General features: G+C 51.8%; 1 protein-coding gene across 1 annotated transcript; it reads left to right on the forward strand.

The window, feature by feature from the left end:
* The first annotated feature begins 470 nt into the window (after positions 1 to 470).
* Positions 471 to 10192, forward strand: RHOD (ras homolog family member D). Its single transcript, XM_005280562.4, has 5 exons — positions 471 to 914; positions 4230 to 4317; positions 8293 to 8402; positions 8897 to 9031; positions 9376 to 10192. The coding sequence occupies exons 1-5, from the start codon at positions 771 to 773 to the stop codon at positions 9541 to 9543; spliced, it is 645 nt and encodes a 214-aa protein (XP_005280619.2). The 5' UTR covers positions 471 to 770; the 3' UTR covers positions 9544 to 10192.
* Positions 10193 to 22228: the final 12036 nt, after the last annotated feature.

Here is a 22228-nt window from a genome sequence, read left to right on the forward strand (position 1 = left end):
TTCCTTCAATAACCAGTGAAATGTACAACAGGGCAAGGTAAGAAAATGGCTGCTTGAGAACTGATTTGAGTTGGTATATTCTGAGACATGAGGTTGACAATTTGTGATTTAACAGTTACATAGGTTTATTGTTTTGAATCTCAGCATCTACTGCCATTAAATGATTGCCTGGGCCCCTCCCCCATTGTGTGACATATGGCCCCAGGATTTCCCACAATTGAAAATTTAAATCTATACAAAGCGGGGAACAAAATGTTAAAATATCAACATCGATACTATCCCTTGAAATTATAAAAAAAAAAAAAAATCTGCCATGCCTGAGTCCAGATAGAATGAGCGTGTGTGCATGTGTGTCACTATTTACTCTCTCCTGTGCCAACCTGTCCCCTTGGCCTTAGTCACATTCCTGGCCACACCTGCCCCCGCTCTCCCCACCCCACGGGAGGCCACACCCCTCTGGCTCCCGGCCGCACCCTCCTGCCAGAGCTGGGTGTAGGGCAGAAGCCAGTGTCGCCTGCAGTCTCAGAGCCAAGAGTAGCTCAGAGGGGGGTGGACTCTTGGGAAGGAGGAGGAGGCCTGGAGAGCATAGGTCACCGACTCACCGTACAGAGGGCAGGCTCAGGCGTGATCCGAGGGGGGAAAAGAATCCTGCCCCGTCCAGGTCTCAGGCTCTGGGATGGTGCCCACTGGCAGGTGGTGGTTCAGGGCAGCTGAGTAACAAAGACAGGTAGAGCCCCCCCAGATGGGCTGTTAGGCACAGGGTGCTGGAGATGCAGCAAGGAGACAGGGCACAGAGCTGGACAGCAGGGGGCATGGAGACGGGGCCCACCGAGATCAAAGCTGTGATCGTGGGGGACGGGGGCTGTGGAAAGACCTCCCTGCTCATGGTCTTCGCCAAGGGGGATTTCCCCAGGGTAAGAATTCCCCCTCTCCCCGCACTGCTCCCCCATTGGACCCTGTTTCTGCCTGAGAGAGATACCCTTCCTCTCACACTGCTCCACTTAGGGGACCCTACCCCAGAGAGACCCCTCTCTCCTCACACTGGGTCCCCATAGGACCCTGTCCCTACCACAGAGAGGCCTCCCCCCCCCATCCTCACTGCTTCTCCATGGGACCCTATCCCTGCCCCAGAGAGACCAGCCCCCCACACACTGCTTCTCCCCCCCCCCCCAATGGGATCCAAACCATGTCCCAGTCCAGACATGCACCGCTTCCCTTGGGAGACCCAAACCCAGAGAGAACCCCCTCACACAGCTTTCCAACCAGCCATGCTTGGCCCACCTGTTCTGTCTCCAAGATAACCTCTTCCCTCACTGGGTCAAACCCCTGGTCCATAGAGCAGCCCCTCCTTGACACAAGCTCCCTGCCCCACTCTCCCCTGCCAGGTGCTCTGAGTAAGCCCTCTGTGGAGCAAAGCAGGGCAGGAACCTCTGGGGGCAGAGGGAAACTCCCCCTTTCTGCGGGAGCCCAGCTGGCCAAGGGAAGTGAAAGCAATTGCTCTGGGGAGAGTCCTGGCCTCGTGACAACATTCTCCCTGCCCAGGGAACCTGCTCTGCTAAGGCCACCAGCAAACACCCTCCCCAAGCAGCAAGCAGGAGCTCACCCAGACAGGATTGTCCTGGCAGCCGGCGGTGGCTGGAGAGATCCCAGCCTGTCCCGGTCACCTCCAGCAGTGAACCGGGGCATTTCCAGACTTCCCAGCTACATGCTGAGCTGCCGTAAGGCATTGGCTGCACACACAAGTTGTAGCTATAAAAAGCAACAGAGGGTCCTGTGGCACCTTTGAGACTAACAGAAGTACTGGGAGCATAAGCTTTCGTGGGTAAGAACCTCACTTCTTCAGATGCAAGACATGAAAGCCTATGCTCCCAGTACTTCTGTTAGTCTCAAAGGTGCCACAGGACCCTCTGTTGCTTTTTACAGATTCAGACTAACACGGCTACCCCTCTGATAAGTTGTAGCTGTGCCGCTCTGGCTGTACTGGTATAGATCATGCTGTATAACCCCCTCGTGGGGGCAGTTACACTAGTAAAGCAGTTCTCAAACTTCATTGCACTGCAACCCCCTTCTGACAACAAAAGTTACTACAACATGACCTCAGGAGGGGGGAAATGAAGCCTGAGCCCACCCGAGTCCCACCACCCTGGAGGGGGGGGGGGTGCGCAGCAAGTTTAACACCAGTGCTGGTGGCCCCATTAAAACAGGGTCCTGACCCACAGTTTGAGAACTGCTGCACTAGTATAAACTCAGTAACCCCTTGGGGAAATGACCCCAAATTTTGCTCACTAACTCTACCCACTCCTCCACGAAGTACACAAAATGTCAAAGCAACCTAAGTAACTGGGAGGATTTTCTAGCATTTAGAAGAGTTGAGCTTTAAACAGAAAGTTGGTCTAGTCTAGACCTTAACTAGCCCAGGCAGTTTGCTGTAGCATGTGTATACCAATATGGCCATCAGACCTATCGCAGTGGTTTAATAAATGGAGCCCAGCCAGAAGGACACAGAGCTACTTCAGGTTTCTTGGGCTGGTGGGGGGGAAAAAAAAAACCCACAAAGGTTCTCTTAATCTTTCAGGGCAAATCCTATGGAATTTAGTGGGGTGGGAAACAGGGGGGCTCTGTAGAGGAATTCCTCTACAAACCTACTATAGAAAGCAATGGAGAATGAAACATTTTCTAAAGGCTTTTGTGACTGGTTTTATAGAATTCTCTAGCAGGGGTATCATGCCCTATTCAATGCTATAGGGTGATTCAAAAAAGACCATATGAAATGTTGTTGTAGCTGTATTGGTCCCAGGGTATTAAAGAAACAAGGTGGGTGAGGGAATATCTTTTAAAGAGACAAGCTTCCGAGCTCACACAGAGCTCTTCTTTGGAGCATGCTTTGGGGCACTCTATATTGGCGCCTCTTCCACCTGAAGAACTGCCCACATCTCCCCACTAGCACCTTGGTGCTTGCTCTCAGGGTGTGCCTCTTGCATGGTGGAGAGGCAGCTTGGAAGAATACACAAAGCCAACACGTTCTTCTCCTTCAAACCCACCTCTGCTGCATGGCCTGCAAATGACACCAACCACCAAGCAACTGGGGATCTATGGTCACTGTGGGTTCCACTCACCATAGTCATCTCACTGTGTTTGTGGCAGCCACCCATCCTCTCTGACTTCACGCTTGGCATGTAAACCTTTTGGGGCCAGAACCACCTCCTTGTTATACGTGTACAGGGCTGAGCACAATGGGGTGGGGTCTCTGATAAGCAAATAGATCTGGGAAACAATTTCAGTGAATACTAAATTTGCCTACAAAATGCATATTTTAGAGCACTGAAAATATTCACCAACTTTGGTCAAATTCAGTGACTAGTTTCAGATCCCCTCCAAAAAAATTAGGGGCAAAAAGGTTTTTTAATAAAAGGGAAAATGTTGCATTTCACCATTTCAACTTTTCATTTCAAAACAGCATTTCATTTAAAATGATAAACAGGTTTTTTTAAATGAAAAAAGGGTGAAACACACCCCAATACAATCCATCATGAAACAAAACACTGGGAGGGAAATATCCCAGCTCCAATGAAACATTCCATTTGATCCAAGATTAATTTTATTTCAGGGGTTTGGTTTCTGGGGGAGGAGGGTTGGGGGTGGTTGTGTTTGTTTTTGGTTTGTGTTTCAATGAGAAAAGCCCCCCCCAAAAATCCATTTTGGGTCAAACTGATTTTTTTTTCCTTTCAGTTCAGCCCATGAACTGAAAAATCAATATTGGTTCATCTCTACATGTAAATAAAACCATTATTAAAAACCCAGGGAGACACAGCACAAGCACCCTGGCCCCTAGTACATCACATTGGGGGTCGGGGGAGAGAAGGGAAAACACATTGTTGCAGTGAATGGACAGTGGTTAGGGGCCATCCTTGGGACCTCCATTCAAGTCCCTGCCCTTCCAAAGAGCTTCCTATGTGACCTTGCTCCGCTCGGTGCCTCAGTTTCCGACCTCTACAGCAGTGGTATTACTTCCTTACCTCACAAGGGTGTTGTGAGGATAAATACATTAGATTGTTAGGCAGTCAATTATTACAGCGATGGAGGTCATGTGAGAACTTTAGATAGAGAAGCATCTATCAGTCTAAGGAGGAATGAACACTAACTCCCCATGGGCCAACCTGCTGAGCAGTAGTGATGGCTGGCTGTCATTCTTTTCAGCACAGTGACTCTCCCCTCCTTTCTCCTCCTAGGTCTACGTCCCCACCGTGTTTGAGAAGTACTCTGCCTCCTTCCAGATTGGCGGCAAGCCGGTGCAAATCAATCTGTGGGACACAGCAGGTACAGTAACTCCTCACTTAATGTTGTAGGTATGTTCCTGAAAAATGCAACTTTAAGCAAATCGCTGCTAAGTGAATCCAATTTCCCCATAAGATTTAATGTAAATGAGGGGGTTAGGTTCCAGGGAAACTTCTCACCAGACAAAAAGACATATATAAAAACACACCCACTAAGTTTTAAACAAACAATTTAATACTGGTACACAGCGATGATGATTGTGAAGCTGGGTTGAGGTGGTGAAGTCAGAAGGTGGAATATTTCGCAGGGAATGCCTTACTGCTAAATGATGAACTAGCATTTGGCTGAGCCCTCAAGGATTAACTCATTGTTAATGTAGCCTCACTCTACAAGGCAGCAGGCATGGAGGGAGGGGAGAGAGCATAGCAGACAGACACACCATGTGTGAGAGCGAGAGATGCACATTTCCCCTTTAAGTAGCTGACCCCACTCTTAAGTAGACTGCCTTGTTAATTAGATCAGCTTACTGAGACCACAGCTGCTGCCTGGAAGCTCCCTCTGTCCTGAACCCTGTTGTGTGTACCCCCTCTTCTATGGAAATGAGGTAAGCAGGGTGCAGGAGCAGGGGGGAGTGGGACACCCTGACATTAGCTCCCCCCCCCCCCCCACTCCCCACATACAGCAAGCAGGAGTCTCTGGGAGCAGCTCCAAGGTAGAGGGCAGGAGCAGCACCTGGCAGTGAATCATAGAATATCAGAGTTGGAAGGGACCTCAGGAGGTCATCTGGTTCTGCTTTGAGCAGGGGGTTGGACTAATTCCCAACTAAATCATCCCAGCCAGGGCTTTGTCAAGCCAGGCCTTAAAAACCTCCAAGGAAGGAGACTCCACCACCTCCCTAGGTAACGCATTCCAGTGCTTCACCACCCTCCTAGTGAAATAGTGTTTCCTAATATCCAACCTGGACCTCCCCCACTGCAACTTGAGACCATTGCTCCTTGTTCTGTCATCTGCCACCACTGAGAACAGCCAAGCTCCATCCTCTTTGGAACCCCCCTTCAGGTAGTTGAAGGCTGCTATCAAATCCCCCCTCATTCTTCTCTTCTGGAGACTAAACAATCCCAGTTCCCTCAGCCTCTCCTCATAAGTCATGTGCTCCAGACCCCTAATCATTTTTGTTGCTCTCTACTGGACTCTTTCCAATTTTTCCACACAAAAAAAGTGGGGGGAGGGACAGCTGCAATTGCTAGCACAGGGAACTTAGGGGAAGCGGGGAGCTGCCAGTCCACGCTGGTTACAAGCCTCCCACCAGCTAGCTGCAATGGGCTGCTCTTCCTGCAAGCAGTGGACAAAGCAGGCGGCTGCCAAACGACTTAGAAGGGAGCATTGCACAACTTTAAATGAGCATGTTCCCTAATTGATCAGCAACTAACAATGAAACAAGGTTAACCGGGAGGACTTTAAGTGAGGAGTTACTGTATGTACAGGGAGAGGATGGGGTGTATGATCCTTCTACTCCCAATGTGAACAGTAGAGGGAGCCAACATCCTGAGAGAAAAATTAACCAGTTTATTTGAGTCTAGGAATGGACACTTGTGTGTGGGAGAGTGGTTCTCAACCAGGGGTACACAGAAGTCTTCCAGGGGGTACATCAACTCATCTAGATATTTGCCTCATTTTACAACAGGCTACATAAAAAAGCACTTTCAAGATAGTTCTCTGAAAACAACCATTCAATGTGCAGCAGCAGTCAAAAAAAGTAAACAATGTTGGGAATCATTAAGAAAGGGATAGATAAGACAGAAAATATCATATTGCCTCTATATAAATCCATGGTACACCCACAACTTGAATACTGCATGCAGATGTGGTTGCCCCATCTCAAAAAAGTTATATTTGAATTGGAAAAGGTTCAGAAAAGGGCAACAACAATGGTTAGGGGTATGGAACAGCTACTGTATGAGGAGAGGTTAATAAGACTGGGAAAAGAGACAACTAAGGGAGGGGAATGAGATAGAGGTCTATAAAATCATGACTGGTGTTGAGAAAGTAAATAAGGAAGTCCTGGGCCTTCTCATAGCACAAGAACTAGGGGTCACCAAATGAAATTAATAGGCAGCAGGTTTAAAAACAACAAAAGGAGGTATTTCTTCACACAATGCACAATCATCCTGTGGAACTCTTTGCCAGAAGAAGTTGTGAAGGCCAAGACTATAACAGGGTTCAAGAAGAACTAGATAAATTCATGGAGGATAGATACATCAATGGCTATTAGCCAGGATGGGCTGGGATGGTGTCCCTAGCCTTTGTTTGCCAGAAGCTAGGAATGAGTGACAGGGAATGAATCAGTTGAGGATTACCTGTTCTATTCATTCCCTCTGGGGCACCTGGCCTTGGCCACTGTCAGAAGACAGGATACTGGGCTAGGTGGACCTTTGGTCTGACCCAGTGTGGCTGTTATGTTCACTAGCAAAGTCAGTACAAACTAAAATTTCATACAATGACTTCTTTATACTGCTGTGTATACTATACACTGATATGCAAGTACAATAGTTGTATTCCAATTGATTTATTTTATCATATGGTAAAAATGAGAAAGTAAGCAATTTTCCACTAATAGTGTGCTGTGACACTTTTGTATGTTTGTCTGATTTTGTAAGCACATAATTTTAAGTGAGGTGAAACTTGGGGTAGGCAAGACTAATCAGACTCCTAAAAGGGGTACAGTAGTCAGGAACGGTTGAGAGTCAGAGGGGCAAGGCTTGGATCTAAGATTGCTATGCAAATCACTTGGATCTAAGATTGTATACACTATGCATGTGTGTTGGGGTGTGGCATATTATGCAAAACAATAGTTGGCTTTTATTAGCATACACATTTTCTTAAAACATTTTCCTGCAAACAGAAGGGCCCCTTTCCCCACAGGCCCACCTCAGCAGCATGGGATCAAAGTTCTTTCTGGATTCTGCTGTTGGCATCCTGAGCTCTGTCCCCTACCCTGAGCTTCAAGTGATACAGCCCAGGATTGCTGGCCCCCCATCCTTTCCAACAGCAGGAGCCAGGCCTCAGAAATTCACAAGATCAGCTTCAAAAATCATGAGATCAGTAATAAACTGGGAGCTCTTTTCTTTCTGGTTCTTGAGCCATTAACTTGTCAGACTTTCCTTCACTCCATAAGGGCTACAACCTTCCTCTTTATTTAAATTTAGAGGAGAGTCACCCCTAATCAAATTACTCCAGGAGCTGGAGCTTTTAGAGAAATACCAGCTGTCATGATAAAAATCATGACTCATCACACCTACATTGCAAAAGCAGGGCTATCGTTCAGATAATGGGTGTGTGGAGTGATGGGGATTCTGGGCATGGGTGAATGGGGGGGCAGAAGGCTATCTTAGATACTTATCTGGCTCCCATCTCCACAGTATTTGACCTCCTCGCAATCTTTAGTGAATTTATCCTTGCAATGCCCCTGTGAGGTAGGGCACTGCTATAATCCCCATTGTACAGATGAGGAAACTGAGGCATGGCGCAGCTAAGAGACTCACCCCAGGTTGCACAGGAAGTCTGTGGCAGAGCAGGGATTTGAACCCAGACCAGCCAGAACAATGCCAGGCAGGCCAAGGAGAAAAGAGCCAAGAGGGGTTCCCCTGGCACTTAGAAGGAGTTATGGATCACCACTTCTCAAATCTCTGCCAGCTATTGGGGGGGCTCTCTGCAGGGCAGGGCCGGGGCCTATTTGGAGTGTAAGTTTGTGTGAGTTCGTGTGTGTGCTAGAGAGTACATATATGTACATGCATCTGTGCATGTGAGTGTGCAGGCGCATATGTATCAGCATGTGTTAGTGTGTGTCAGAATACAGGTGTATGTGTGAGTGTACCAGTGGGTGGCTGAATACACACCCATGCTTAGCTGTCCCTGAGGGCTAGATCCCCTCTCACATACAGAGGATGGGCAGGGAGGGTTGGGGACCCTGCACTTGGAGGTTACTAAGTACCCCTCCCCTTCATCTCCTCCTCACAGGGCAGGAAGATTACGACAGGCTCCGTCCCCTCTCCTACACAGGAGCCCATGTGATTCTCATGTGCTTCGATGTCACCAGTCCCAACAGCTTCGACAACATTCTCACAAAGGTAACAAAGCTGTCTGTAGATCAAAGGGGAGAGGTTGGGACTGGAGTAGCTGGAAGCTCCCCACACAGCCAGCGCTGCTGCCCTGCTCCCTGCAGCACCCCCTGCTGAAAGGGGCAAGGACTAGAGTAGCTGGGAACTTCCCCCCCCCCCCCCCAACCAGCACTCCCACCCCTCTCTCTGCAGTGCCCCCAGCTGGGAGAGGCTGGGACTGGAGTAGCCAGGAGCTCCCCCACAGCCAACCCCCAATTTCATGAGCATTCATACCTGCCATACAATTTCCATACCCAGATGTGGCCATCAGGCCAAAAAGTTTGCCCACCCCTGCTCTAGCTCTGTTCTGCTGGCCTCTATTGTGTTCCTTAGGGGTACATCCCATTCTCCGATTTAATGAGGATGAACATGGGGCTCAGCCCTGCCCTCAAAGCCTCTGAGGACATGCGGGGTCTCCCACCCCAGTGCTCAGCCCCCCTGTCTCCATCTCTTTCCCTGCACAGTGGTACCCGGAGGTGAATCACTTCTGCAAGGGTGTCCCCATCGTGCTGGTGGGCTGCAAGACTGACCTGAGGAAGGACAAGGTCCTTCTGAGGCGGCTCCACAAGGACCAGCTGGAGCCCATCACCTACCACAAGGTGACAGCCCTCTTCTTCCCTCCCCCTGCACACCCCCGAGCCTACTTGGCCAGCACATGCCATCTGAATCCTCAGGAAGGAAAAATAGTCCCTCCCAGAGATAATGGGCCAGGGGTCAGCCAAGCTCCTGCTGGGATGAGGTTGTGGCAAGGCAGTGATTACGTCAGCCAAAGTAGGGCATGTCCTGGGCCCTGCCAGAGACATGGGGAAGCCCAGGGATGGTGGTAGGGGAGGTGATGCCCAATGGGAATGGATCCTGGAGGCCCCAGGCTGTACAATGGGCATGGCATGCCTTCAGCAGGGACCCCACCCTCTGCAGGTCTCACACCACTCCCCTATTGCAGGCAGAGGCCATGGCCCGGGAGGTGCATGCTGTCACCTACCTTGAGTGCTCGGCCAAATACCAGGAGAACATCACCGACATCTTCACAGAGGCCTCCAGTGCCGCCTTGAGCGCCATGCAGAAGAGCCAGCGCAAACGGAAACCCAAGAGGAACTGCCTGCTCTCCTAGCCAGCTCCACACTCCTCCTGGGGATGCCCCAGTGCCCTGCACCCATCCCGGGGCCAGCACCGCCCTCCAGCATCTCCATGGGCATCGGCTCCCACACAGCCGGGACTGATGGCAGATCTTGCCCTCCTTGCAGCAGGCATCACCAGGGGGTGAATAATGCCACAGGAAGGGCAAGTGCCTCCCCCCCATAGTCTGACATGGAATAAGACCAGAGTAGAGAAGGAGCCATGTTCCAGCTCACAGGATTCACTCCCTCAGCTCTGTAACAGAGCACGAGTACATGTCCAATAGCCTTAACTCCTCCCAGCTTCACCTGGCTCCATCTGGCAGCTACCAGCCCACGCGGCTCTTAATAGCACAGCTCGGCTCAGCACTGCTCCCACCACCACAACCAGGCTTGGCTTGCCATGGCTCCCGCACAACTACCACCACTGTGATCCACAGGGGGCCCCCCATCCATGTCCATGGACCAATTCCCTGAATCCATCCACAAGACTCCACAGCCACAAGTCTCTACATGGCATAAGCCCAAAGAGGGACTGTGGTGTCGTCTTTGTTGTGTGTTTGTACAGCACCTCACAAAGTGAGGTCCTGGTCCATGGCTGGGGCTCCTGCGATAATATGCATAATAAATACTAACTGAAAGTAACAGATAAGGCTGAGGGTGAGGCTCCCTCTCCCATCAGGGAGATCTGATTAAGGGAATGCCCATCAAAGACCCCTTGGTGTCAGAGATGGGAAGGACCAACTAGACCACCCAGCTTATTGCCACAAAGCCAGGGCAGGACTGATCTCCCAACAGGACATTTCCTATGGTCTTGACCAGTCATGTTCAATGCCACTGGGGGTCCCATCACTTCCCCCAGAGGCAGATCCTATGGCCTAAGCCATCTCACCTCCCAGAATATCTCCTCGCTCCCCTTGTCCCTCACTCAGGTTCTATCCTATGACTCTAGTTATTCCCCTGTCTGTCAAACTAAGCTCCTCCTTCCTGGGGGGGTTTAACCCATCAGAGATCCTGTGTCACCACCACCCTTCATTGCTGCATCCCTAAATCAGCTGGATCCACCCAAATCAGTCACCTGAGCTCTTCTCTGAGCAGCTACCAGTGTGCTGATCTCACTCTGGTGGTGTGGTACCCAGAGCTCAGCACAACAGGACAGAACCCCAACTGGAGTAAATTGGCATCACTCCATTGACTCCAATAGGGCTGCACCCATTTACACCAGCCGGGGATCTGGCCCAGACACCAATGGAGTAATGCCAAATTTACACTAGCTGGGGATTTAGCCCCCTTGCAGCTCCAGCTGATTTGGACCAGCTGGGGATCTGGCCCATTGATTCCAATGGAGATAGGGTTGATTTACACCATTTGGGGATCTGGCTCTCCTGACTCCAACAGATCTACAACTAGTTTACACCCGCTGGGTACCTAGCCTCCTTGATTCCAATGGAGGGATGCTGATCAGCCCCATGGGGCTGGGGGAGGCTGGCACACATACTAGTTATAGGGAAGGGGATGAACCACCCCATTGGGGTGGAGTGACACAAAGGTCCCTTGGCAAAGGGTCCCCTGTTCTGTGCAAGCAACTCTTATCTCAGACCTGATAAACTCACTACATCAAACATGTCTTACCCAGCATTTATCCATAAAGGGTAACATGGAAGGTAGCTACAGAGAGCTCGTGACTTATCAAGACTCCTAATCATTGCAAGTAGTTACAGGTAATAATTTAAGAAACATAACTACATTGAAAGTATGCTTTATGGACTCAGTCGAAGATGGTCTCCCAGGGATAATATGTCTGGTGAGAACCCATTCAAGCAGGAGTGGTCATGCCTCCCTCATTAATGGTAATGTAATGTAAGGCTCAATTGTCTAGCCTTGCTCCAGCCCAAGATTATCAATAGAAAACCATCAGAAACCACTACAAATACCTGAAAACAAAGAAAAAAAGACAAGGGGTCACCCTATCTATGACAGGACAAAAGACTGTTTCAGTATGTGACAAAGTGGGAATTTTCTGTAATATTTTTATGAGCCTCAGTTTCCCTTGTCAAGTATCAGAGGGGTAGCCGTGTTAGTCTGAATCTGTAAAAAGCAACAGAGGGTCCTGTGGCACCTTTGAGACTAACAGAAGTATTGGGAGCATAAGCTTTCGGGGTAAAAACCTCACTTGCAAGTCTTGCATCTGAAGAAGTGAGGTTCTTACCCACGAAAGCTTATGCTCCCAATACTTCTGTTAGTCTCAAAGGTGCCACAGGACCCTCTGTTGCAGTTTCCCTTGTGTTGCATTGTTAGCCATGGGGGGAGTAGGGGAGGACTGTTGGCTCTCAGGGCAGGCTGAGACTAGGGTGACCAGATGTCCCGATTTTATAGGGACAGTCCCGATTTTTATTTTTTTTTACCCCCCCACCCCCATCCCAATTTTTCACACTTGCTGTCTGGTCACCCTAGCTGAGACACACAAGTATGAATGTCACTTAACTGTCTGAGCCTGTATGGGTTTGTGAGTTGGTGTCAGTGCAATGGTGCCCCCTCTGGCTAGATAGGGCATAACAGCTGAAGTTGGCCTGGCACACAGTGGCACTGGAACCCTTTTAACAGTGGGGGTGCTGAAAGCCAGCCCCTTTGCCCTTGTCCACACCCCTCCTCCAGCTGGGGCCAGCAGCAGTGCCACATCTCTGGGAGGGGGGACCCAGACAGGGGTAAGGGGGCAAAGGCTAGGGGTGAGCACAGGGCCAGTAGCAGAGCCCCAGCCACAGGGCCAGCTGTTGGGACACCAAGAGCAGAGCCCTGGGAGCAGGAGGCCAGGTGCAGGGCCCCAGGCATGGGTCCAACAGCTGAGGTGCAAGCCACAGGCACCAGAGCCAGAGCCCCAGACACAGGGCCCCAGGGCTGGGAGTGGAGCCCTGGGGCAGGAGCCCCAAGCTGGAGAGTGGAGGCCTAGGTGCAGGGCCAGTAGGCCTGCACAAAACCTGGGGATGCTGCAACACCCCCCACATCCCTAGTTTCCACACCTATGATCAGGGGGTTAGTGGAGGAACCCAGACCCACCCACTCAAGTAGGTTCCAACTCAGGGCCCTCAAGCTAAGTAAGCCAGATCAGGATTCATCACCTCCAGCTATGCCACAAGCTCCTACTTACCTCCCTCCAGGTTCTGCAGACTATCCCCTTCCAAGGTTTTGTCCCTGAGCAGCTTGCTGAGAAGAGCTCCCTCCTCCAGGCCTATTTACTCCTCAGTAAACCACACCACCACCTCCCAATCCTTTTATCGTCCCAGCTGCGCTGAGGCAGCCAATCAAGGAGGGCAGGCAACAAGGGCTGTGTTAACCCTTTAGTTGCTGGGCTGGCATGAGGTACATATACCCCATTACAGGGTCATTTTAAAAAAGAGTGTCCGAGGCCAGTCTCATATTAATGGAAAGTCCAAAAAGACAATGGAAAACCCAGTCACCAGCACATTGACACCTAGCAACCAAGGACCCAGAGGGAGAAGGGTTTCCCCAACTCTCAGCAGGGAAGCTAAGCAAAAACCCGGGCTGAAGAACAAAAGACTAAGAACTGTGGAGGTGGGGGCAGGGCCGGCTCCAGGCACCAGATTAGAAAACACGTGCCTGGGGCGGCACACTGTAAGGGGCGGCATTCCAGCCAATCTTGGGGCGGCACATTCCGGCTTTTGCTTTGGCAGCCCGGTCCGCTGGCTCTCCACACTCGGCCAGTCCCAGCCCAGCCCTGCAGGGGCACGGACCCCGGCCTGGGGTGGCAGGAACTAGCAATCCCCGCCGCTCACTGCGCTGCCGGGCTCCCCGGGATGCACCACTCCCCGCCACCTGCACCGGCCTCCGCCTCCCGTGCCGCTCTGAACCCGGCCGAGCCGCCTTTAAAGGAGCGGCTGAGCCAGCACCTCCTGCAGCCCCTGGGGGCACCCCAAGGCCGGAGGGGGGAGCCCCTCTCGCCCGGTCCACAGCTCCAGAGCCCCTGGCCGGCTCCCTGCGCTCTGACAGTCCCAGCCCAACCCTGCAGGGGCATGGACCCCGGCCAGGGGGGGCAGGAACTAGAAATCCCTGCCGCTCACCGTGCCACCGGGCTCCCCGGGACATGCCACTCCCCACCGTCTGCATCGGCCTCCGCCTCCCACACCGCTCTGAGCCCAGCCTGGCAGAGCCGTCTTTAAAGGAGCGGCTGAGCCAGCACCTCCTGCAGCCCCTGGGAGAGGCACCCCAAGGCCGGAAGGGGGAGCCCCTCTCGCCTGGCTATGAGAGGGCTGCAGTGCCTGGCTGCCCATGGGTGGGGGGAGCAGGTGGGCGCCGCCCTTCACCCCCCTGCGAGCCGCCTTGACCGCCCTCCACGCGCTCCCCATGGCTGCCATTGTTTGTTTGTTTGTTTGTTTTGCTTGGAGCGGCAAAAAAGCTAGAGCCAGCCCTGGGTGGGGGTATTAAGGGTTGGCTGCTGGAGAAAGTCTGGGGCTGTCACTTGGGAATAGACCAAGGATGTCAGATGGACAGAGACAAAGACTAAACAATGGGGTTGTGATGTTCCCCAGGATACAATCTGGCCTGTTGAACAGCTGTGTCCCCTCATTTCTCCAATCTGGGGTGCCTTTTACACTGCCTTGCTGTGAGAGCAGCCAGTCCCGGACTGTTCACCCACAGCCTCCAGCATGTAAATTACTCCCAGTTGAATTCTATGAGTGCTGTAAGCCTGCTGCTCCTGAATTATATTGCGGAATGACACCAGAAAATTCCTAGTCCCAGACTTGTCCCCACAAATGTGCATTTTGTACTGGCCAGCACCCTCCTGGACAATACAAGCTCATAGAAAGTCTGTCATTTCAGTAATAGAAAATGATATGCACAAACTCCATTATCTCAAGTGGAGGTTCCCAAACATTTCAATCCAAACACACACTGGTTCAGGTAAAACAAATGTATTAACTAAAGAAAGGTAGATTTTAAGTGATTACAAGTGATGAGCCATAAAAGTCAGAACTGGTTACAAAGAAATAAAAGGGCCTCCCTGAGCAGCACAGAACCAGCACAAGGTCTTGATACTGATCCCCCTGTTCACCTCTAGCATCTCAGCCCAGGGGGAGCTCCTATATTCCAGCTATTCTCTGCTTCCCATGGCCTGAACTGCCCCCTTCCCTCCCATTTTAGTGCTCAGAGGAGAACTGGGGACACCGTGGCCTCGTGGGCTTCATTTATCGCAGCTCACCAGCTCAGAGACACACTACATGCCCAATTTAGAAGCAAAATGAAGCTGCTTTCCCTAACCATGGACCAGCCCTACAGTCACCACCTGGGGTCCAGGAGGCTCCTTCCCTCTCATGCAGCAGCCAGAATGAAGAGTTTTCAGTGGGCAACAGCAGGTTCATGGTTCTGCTAGCAATGCTCAAGGCAGACAGCAATCCAGCTCTCTCTCCTGTGCTGGCTCCGCAGGGACAGCAGCAGGAAAGCAGTCAAACCTGGCTGTAACTGGCTCTGGCTCCAGTACCCACAGGGAACAGGTTGAGGGAGGAACAAGGGGTCATCACTACCTACATGCTGTGACTGCACTTGCTTCCTTCTTCTAGAGCAATGTTATCATATGTGACTACAGTAGTGCCTAAAGGCTCCTGACCAAGATCTGGACCCATTGTGCCAGGTGCTGCACAGACCCCTGACTGGCATCTGGGCCCATTGTGCCAGGCACTGTACAGACCCCTGACTCGCATCTGGGCCCATTGTGCCAAGCACTGCACAGACCCCTGATATCTGGGCCCATTGTGCCAGGCACTGCACAGAGCCCTGACATCTGGGCCCCATTGCTCTGACTCGCCTCCCCTCCCAGAACCAGGGCTAGAACCCAGAAGACCAGCCTCCAGCCCCTCCTGCTCTAACTGAACTAGACCTTACTCCCCACCCAGAGCTTGTAAAAATAAAACAACAAACCCAGGAGTCCTGACTCCCATTTTCCTGCAGTTTGGAAATTAAACAGACATTGCTCATTAATTAATAATAACTTGGTGCATCATAGCGGATAGTCCTGTCCTCCCTGATTAGAATGGAAACCAGTTGTTCCCAAACAGACTGAGAGAGAGAACTGCATCTAAAGAGGAGAAAACTCGAACCCGGCAGCCAGCAGGGAATCGTCCCGGCGGAGCTCCCTGTCCCTGGAATGGATGCGGCTGGAATATGAATGGGAGATGAGACGGGAAGAGCTTGAGTTAAGGAAGCAAAAACTGAAGCAGGAGCGGGAAGAGAAGGAGAAACAACGTCAGCATGAGGAGAACTAGCGTCAGCATGAGCTGGAACTGGCCAGGCTGAGGAGCAGTGAGCCCCCGGCTGCGGTGAGTGAGGGGGGACCCAAGACTGCAAAGAGCTTTGATAAGTGCTTCCTGGCTCCGCGTAAGGAGGAGGAGGACATGGATATCTTCCTGACAGCGTTTGAGAATATCTGTGAGCTGCACCGGGTTGACCCTGCAGACAGGCTCCAGTTTCTCATCCCCTCACTGGACTCCACAGCCAGGGAGGTGTACAGCCAACTGAAAGGGGCGGAGACAGGGGACTACGAACTGTTCAAAAAGGCCCTGCTCCGCGAGTTTGGGCTGACTCCTGAGATGTACCGGAAAAGGTTCCGGAGTCAGCGTAAAACCCGTGAGGTCACATACCTACAACTAGCCAACCGGGCGCAGGGGTATGCCTGCAAGTGGACAGCTGGGGCCCAAACTAAAGAAGACCCGCTTGACCTATTCGTACTGGAGCACATGTATGAGCAGTGCCCATCTGACCTGAGGCGATGGTTGATGGACCAAAAACCAGAGAACCCGCAGCACGCAGGCCAGCTGGCCGACGAGTTTGTGAACAGTCGGGCAGGAGATAACAGAGAGGAATCCCAAAGGAACAGGCCCACCACAATGCAGAGAGAGAGTCATCAGGGGACCTACCAGCGGGGAAATATGGAGAACCCCCACCAAAGGGGAACATCCAGCGTCAGGTCCATCTGACCCGCTCGAGGGGACCCACGGGACATGGGCTGCTATCACTGTGGCCAAAGAGGCCACATAAGGGCCCAGTGCCTCAGGCTCAGGGACAGACTGAGCAGACCCAACCCACAGAGGGTTGACTAGGTAGAGACCCAGCCGGGCGAGAGGCAGCATTCCCAGGAAAGGGGGGCTGGCAGCATACTATCTGCTAAGGAGGGAGGAGAGCTCCAGGCCAGCTCCTCTGGGGGGCTGGATGCTCCAGACTCAGGGTTTTTGGTTTACAGCAGTAGTTCCCAAACTTTAACAACCTGTGAACCCCTTTCAATAAAATGTCAAGTCTCGCGAACCCTCTCCTAAAAATGAATATTTCCAGGTATTTTCTCCTTTACCTGAGTATAAATTATAAAAACAGTGATCTTGGAAATATAAAATTTGTTTTTATGACATGCTCATTACACACTATTATTAGTTATTATTTATCATTACAGTATTATTACATTATGAAAATGGCAACATACTTCCAAGATCTCACTTTCGTAGCTCGTATCACTTTGAATAAGCCTGTTATAAAACAAGACTCCTATGTTTCATCAAGGAGTATCATATGTGAAACATCATGAAGATATTTAAGAAGCCAACTCAAGGAGTTCCTCCTACACAAGCATTCGGGGCTCGAGCAGTCCAGGCAAACAACGCACATTACAACAAAGCTTAAACTTGTTCTTCATAATAATTTTAAAAACACCACTAGCTGCCTATTTAATTTTAAAAACAGCAAAAAAATATCCACCTCCCTTTCCATTTCTTATAAGGAGTCTTGAAGTTTAAATCTCAGTGTAATAGATATGTTTGCTTTGATCTGCTTAGCTCTTGGAAGTCCAGGGGCTCCGGGCTGCTAGTCCCTTGCTGCCGGGGTCCCTAGGGACAGCTCTGTCCGCCATTAGGGAATTTATCCCTGAGAACCCCCTGTAACATTTCGTGAACCCCCAGGGGTTCACGAACCCCAGTTTGGGAACCACTGGTTTACAGGGTGGGTGCGGGGCTGTCCCTCCGGAAAGAGTACCTTGTTCCCCTGGAGGTGGATGGGAGGAAGGTCAATGGATACTGGGATATGGGCGTAGAAGTGATGCTGGCCCGGCCCGAGGTGGTGGCCCCAGATCGGGTGGTGCCCAACACCTACCTGACTCTGACGGGGGTGGCCAGGACCCCATTCAAGGTGCCTGTGGCGAGGGTACACCTGAAATGGGGGGCCAAGGAGAGCCCCAAGGACGTGGGGGTACACCTGTATTTGCCCACTGAGGTGTTGATGGGGGGGAACCTGGAGGACTGGCCAAGCAACCCCCAGGGTGCCCTGGTTGTGACCCATACTCAAAATCGGCAAGGGGCACTGCGCCCTGACCTTGGGGAGGGTGCCTTGCCCAAGGCACGGACCCTAATCTGGTGGGGAGGGAAAGCCCAGGGACATGGCTCAGGGAGGCTGCGGCTTCAGACCCAGCCGGCGAGAGAGAGCAGGTGGCAATCCCTGTCCCAGCTGCTGAGTTCCAGGGCGAGTTGCAGAAAAATCCCTCCTTGCAGAAGATAAGGGACCTGGCCGACCTCAGTGTGGCACAGATCATGGGGAGAGGTGGCCAGAAAAGGTTCCTGTGGGAGAAGGGGTTCCTGTACCGAGAATGGGCTCCCCCAGGGAAAATGGAGTCGGCGGGATCAAGAGGCAGCTGGTGGTACCCCAGAAATATCGCCGCCATCTGCTGTACCAGGCCCATGACATTCGCCTCTCAGGGCACCAGAGAGCCTGGTGTACCCAGCAGAGGCTGCTACAAAACTTTTACTGGCCTGGGGTCTTTGTTACTGTCCAACAGTACTGCCAATCCTGTGACCCCTGTCAGAGGGGGAGGAAGGCGTGGGACAAGGGGAAAACGGCTTTAGGACCTTTGCCCATCACAGAGGAGCCTTTCCAGAGAGTGGCCAGGGTCAAAAGGGGGGCTCTGAACCAAGAGAGCCCGAATCACAGACCTCCAGACTGAAATGCTGGGAGAAGACCCAAGCCCAGTTGGAACCCCAGGGGTATTGGGGTGGGAAAAGGGCATGGGCCGCATAAACCTTCCCACAGGCGAGCTACGAGTGCCATCGAGCATACCCGACCTAAGGGGGGGGGGGTGAAACTGGAAGGGCCTGGTGTAATTCTCACCGAGGAATGGGAGGGGTGTTGGAGCACCCACGGGAACGTGGGTAGGTTCGAACTTCCCCAGGTCACTGGCTGAAGTGACCCCGTTCAGTTCGGTCTCGAAGGGGGGAGAGATGTGACGAACTGGGACTGTTCTTAATGTGGTCTTTGAATGCTGAGTGGGCAGTGTTGGCTGGGAAGGCAGGGGAGTGTGGCTAGGATGGTCTGCATTGGGGGATGGGAGACTGGCCTTGAGGGAGAATACCTGAGCATGTAACATGAGAACCCAGGAAGGGGTTAGAGGCCAGGTGACACCTTGGCCCAGGAAACTGAACAAAGGCTGGGGAGTTTCAGGGCTGGTGGAACGGCTGGGAGGGAGACGGGGCTCTGACCCCCCAAGGGAGCTGTGGTGCCCTGGGACCCCAAGATGGACCTAACTAAAGGGGGTCCTGTTGTCTGTGCCTGCAAGACCTGTCTTGGACTGTGTTCCTATCATTATCAGGAGGAGCTACAAGATACAGTTAAAGGGCAATAGCTCCACATGCGGATTGGAAGGAAGATTTATGGTCTTGTGTTATGCAGATGACCTACTGGTCCATTCTGGCACTAAACTCCATGACTCCATGAATTCAGGTAGATACAATGCTATGGTTTGGCAGGATGGAGCTCAGAACAAGGTTGCAGTTTGGAAGTGGGAAATCTTTTACTGTGTTCAATGTGTTCGGACAGGAAGTGTCATTGCTGCCAGACCCCATGTACCCCCATTCTTGCCATTCATAAAGACAGCAGAGGGTGATTCACTATCCTTGCAGGCCAGGGGAGAAAGAGAGCAGAAACATCCAGCAATGCAGATCCCACAATCCATAGATGGGAAGAAATACCCCTGCTGCTTTTCATATGGGTTTGTCTTCACTGGGTTTTTGTACCTTAATTGCCAATTAACTAAAGGTACTTAGCCCATTTGTAGCTGCTAATGTGAACACTCTCCACCCTTTTGTTCCAGGCTACAGATGGTCAGGCCCAGATCATCAAAGGCATTTACGGTCCTACCTTCTGTTGAAATTACTGTAAGTGGGGAGCGTAGGCCCAGATTTACAAAGGGACTCAGGTCATGTCTACACTGTGGGTGCTGTAGCGCCGTAGCGTAGACATTTCCTACATCGACAGGAGGGGTTTTTCTATCCCTGTAGGAATTCCACCTCCCTAGGAGACAGGAGCTAGGAGGCTGGAAACATTCTTCTGTCCAGTAGCTGTGTATACATTGGGGATGAGGTTGACATAGCTACAGTACTCAGGGGTGCAGATTTTTCACACCCCTGAGCACTGTAGTTATGTCGACCTAACTTTTAAGTGTGGACAGACACTTAGAAAGTCACAGGAAAATGCTGTGATCCACAAAGCCCAAGTGGGGCACCTAGGCTCCCCGTACGATGAATGGGGAGAAATAAGTGCCTTAGAAAGCAATCCACAAAAGCCAGCATGCCAGGTGAGGAGCCACATTGGCAATAAGAGATACACAGTCCAGCCTGCCTGACCTGCTTGGTACAACCTCAGCTCTGGCCTTCCAATCTCCAACACTGAAGCCCGTGGAGCGCCCCAGGATCTGCCCATCTCTTGATGGGGATTTACACCCTTCCACACAGAAGGGGGCTCTGACATTTGCATTGCACCGTCCACCCTCTTTGCAAGGGGCTGGCTGGTGGCCAAGAATCAATGCACGGGGAAGGGGCTGGCTGCTGGGGACACCCTGTGGGAATCGCTACAGCCTCAGTACTGTGGGCCCTCCTATGTGGGTGGATCTCAGGGACAACAGTCTGTGCTGAGGTCCTTCCATCGGGATGGTTCCACATCCCTAGCAGACTCCTTGGCTTGGGGTCTGTATAGCATCAGGGAATCCAGGCGGCTTTGGGACTCAACCACCTGCTTCTTCCTTCCAAGTCAGTTCCCTGACCTAGGTGCAAACAAAATGTTACAAGGGCTGGAAAATATTGATGGCACATATTTTAGGGGCATTGTATCTCAGGGACCTCTTTATGTAACAACCCCAATTTGGCTCTCTTAGCCGACTCTGGAGCCCTATGAGGCACGGGCATTTTCAAGACAATCTGAGTAAGCCCGTGGATGTTAGGGCACTTTGAAAAATCATCTGTTAAACAGCGAATCTCAGCTTTAACTAAAGCAGAGCAGTTGCTCTGTTATCTTAAAGAAATCTTTAGGATACCTGGCTCTTCTATAGCACTTATCATCCATAGATCTCAAAGCACTTTACAAAGGAGGTCAGCATCATTACCCCCTTTCACAGATGGGGAAACTGAGACCCAGAGAAACAGCACAACTTGCCCAAGGTCATCCAGCAGGGCAGTGACAGAGCTGGGAATAAAACCCAGGCCCCAGATCAGTGCTCTGCTCATGGCCTCTCTGCACCAGTTACAGATGGTCATGTTTTCAAGGTTTATTTGTGACAGCTAGAAACTCTAGTTCTGTTATTTTCTCATGAGAGCTGAGATTCTGATGAACAAGAAAGCAGATTGGGAGACTTACTGGTTTCCTGTCCCAGCTCCAACCAGCCCTAGGCAAGGAGTGGGATGGGGAAACTATTCCTACATGGGTGCCTTCGGGGTGTGGGGTTGGAATCTGAGAGGTCAGAGGGGATGATACAGCGTGACCTCCATGCCAGCATCTGGGGAGGGGGAGTGATACTGTGTTTATCCCCAGAGCTCTAGGGAGAAGGGTCTCAGAGGCGTTCTACTGTGTGTGCCCCAACTGTGCGGGGAGCAGGGTCTGCAGGGATTATACTGTGGACATATACCGTGGGCACCCCAGGGCTTTGTGGGGAATGGTCTTTGGGGGATTATACAGTGGACATTCCTAGGGCTCTGTGGGGAAAGTTCTTTAGGGGGGATTATACTGTGGGCACCCCCAGGGTTGTGTAGAGAGGGATCTTGGGGGTGATATGCTGTATGCCCCCCAGGGCTTTGTAGGGAGGGGGTCTCAGGGCCACCTAGAGTTCTGTGGGAATGGGTCTTTGGGATGGGTATATCCCATTCACCCTCAGGGACCTGTACAAATAGGTGGCTGAAGGATTATAGTGTGTGTCCCCAGAGCTGTGTGCGGGTCACACTGGGGGAGCGCTCAAGCTGTGTGGAGAGGCGTGGGGGGGTCACATGGCTATGTGCGAAGCAGTGGGGTCACACTGGGGGAGTCCCATAGCTATGTGGGGAGGGGTGCTTGGTTTCTCTGGGGGCATGCCCCAGGTCTGTGTGGGGAGGGTGAGGGGTCACACTGGAGGAGCTTGGTGGCTATGGGGGGGTCACACTGAGGATGCCCCGTGGCTGTGTGGGGAGGCGTGGGTGGTCACACTGAGAGTGTCCCAGGTTTGTGTGGGGAAAGGTGGGGGGGTCACACTGGGGGAGCCCCTAGCTCTAGTCCACTCCCCCTCCGCTGTCACCCGCTGTGCCTTTTCTGAGCCCTTCGGAGTAAAGAATGGCTATTGCTACTACGCATGCGCACGGGTTTCCGGGCGGATTAAGCTGATAGACCCAAGACCGGAGT

Source organism: Chrysemys picta, chromosome 4 (genome assembly GCF_011386835.1).
Source record: "Chrysemys picta bellii isolate R12L10 chromosome 4, ASM1138683v2, whole genome shotgun sequence".
Classification (NCBI taxonomy): domain Eukaryota; kingdom Metazoa; phylum Chordata; order Testudines; family Emydidae; genus Chrysemys; species Chrysemys picta.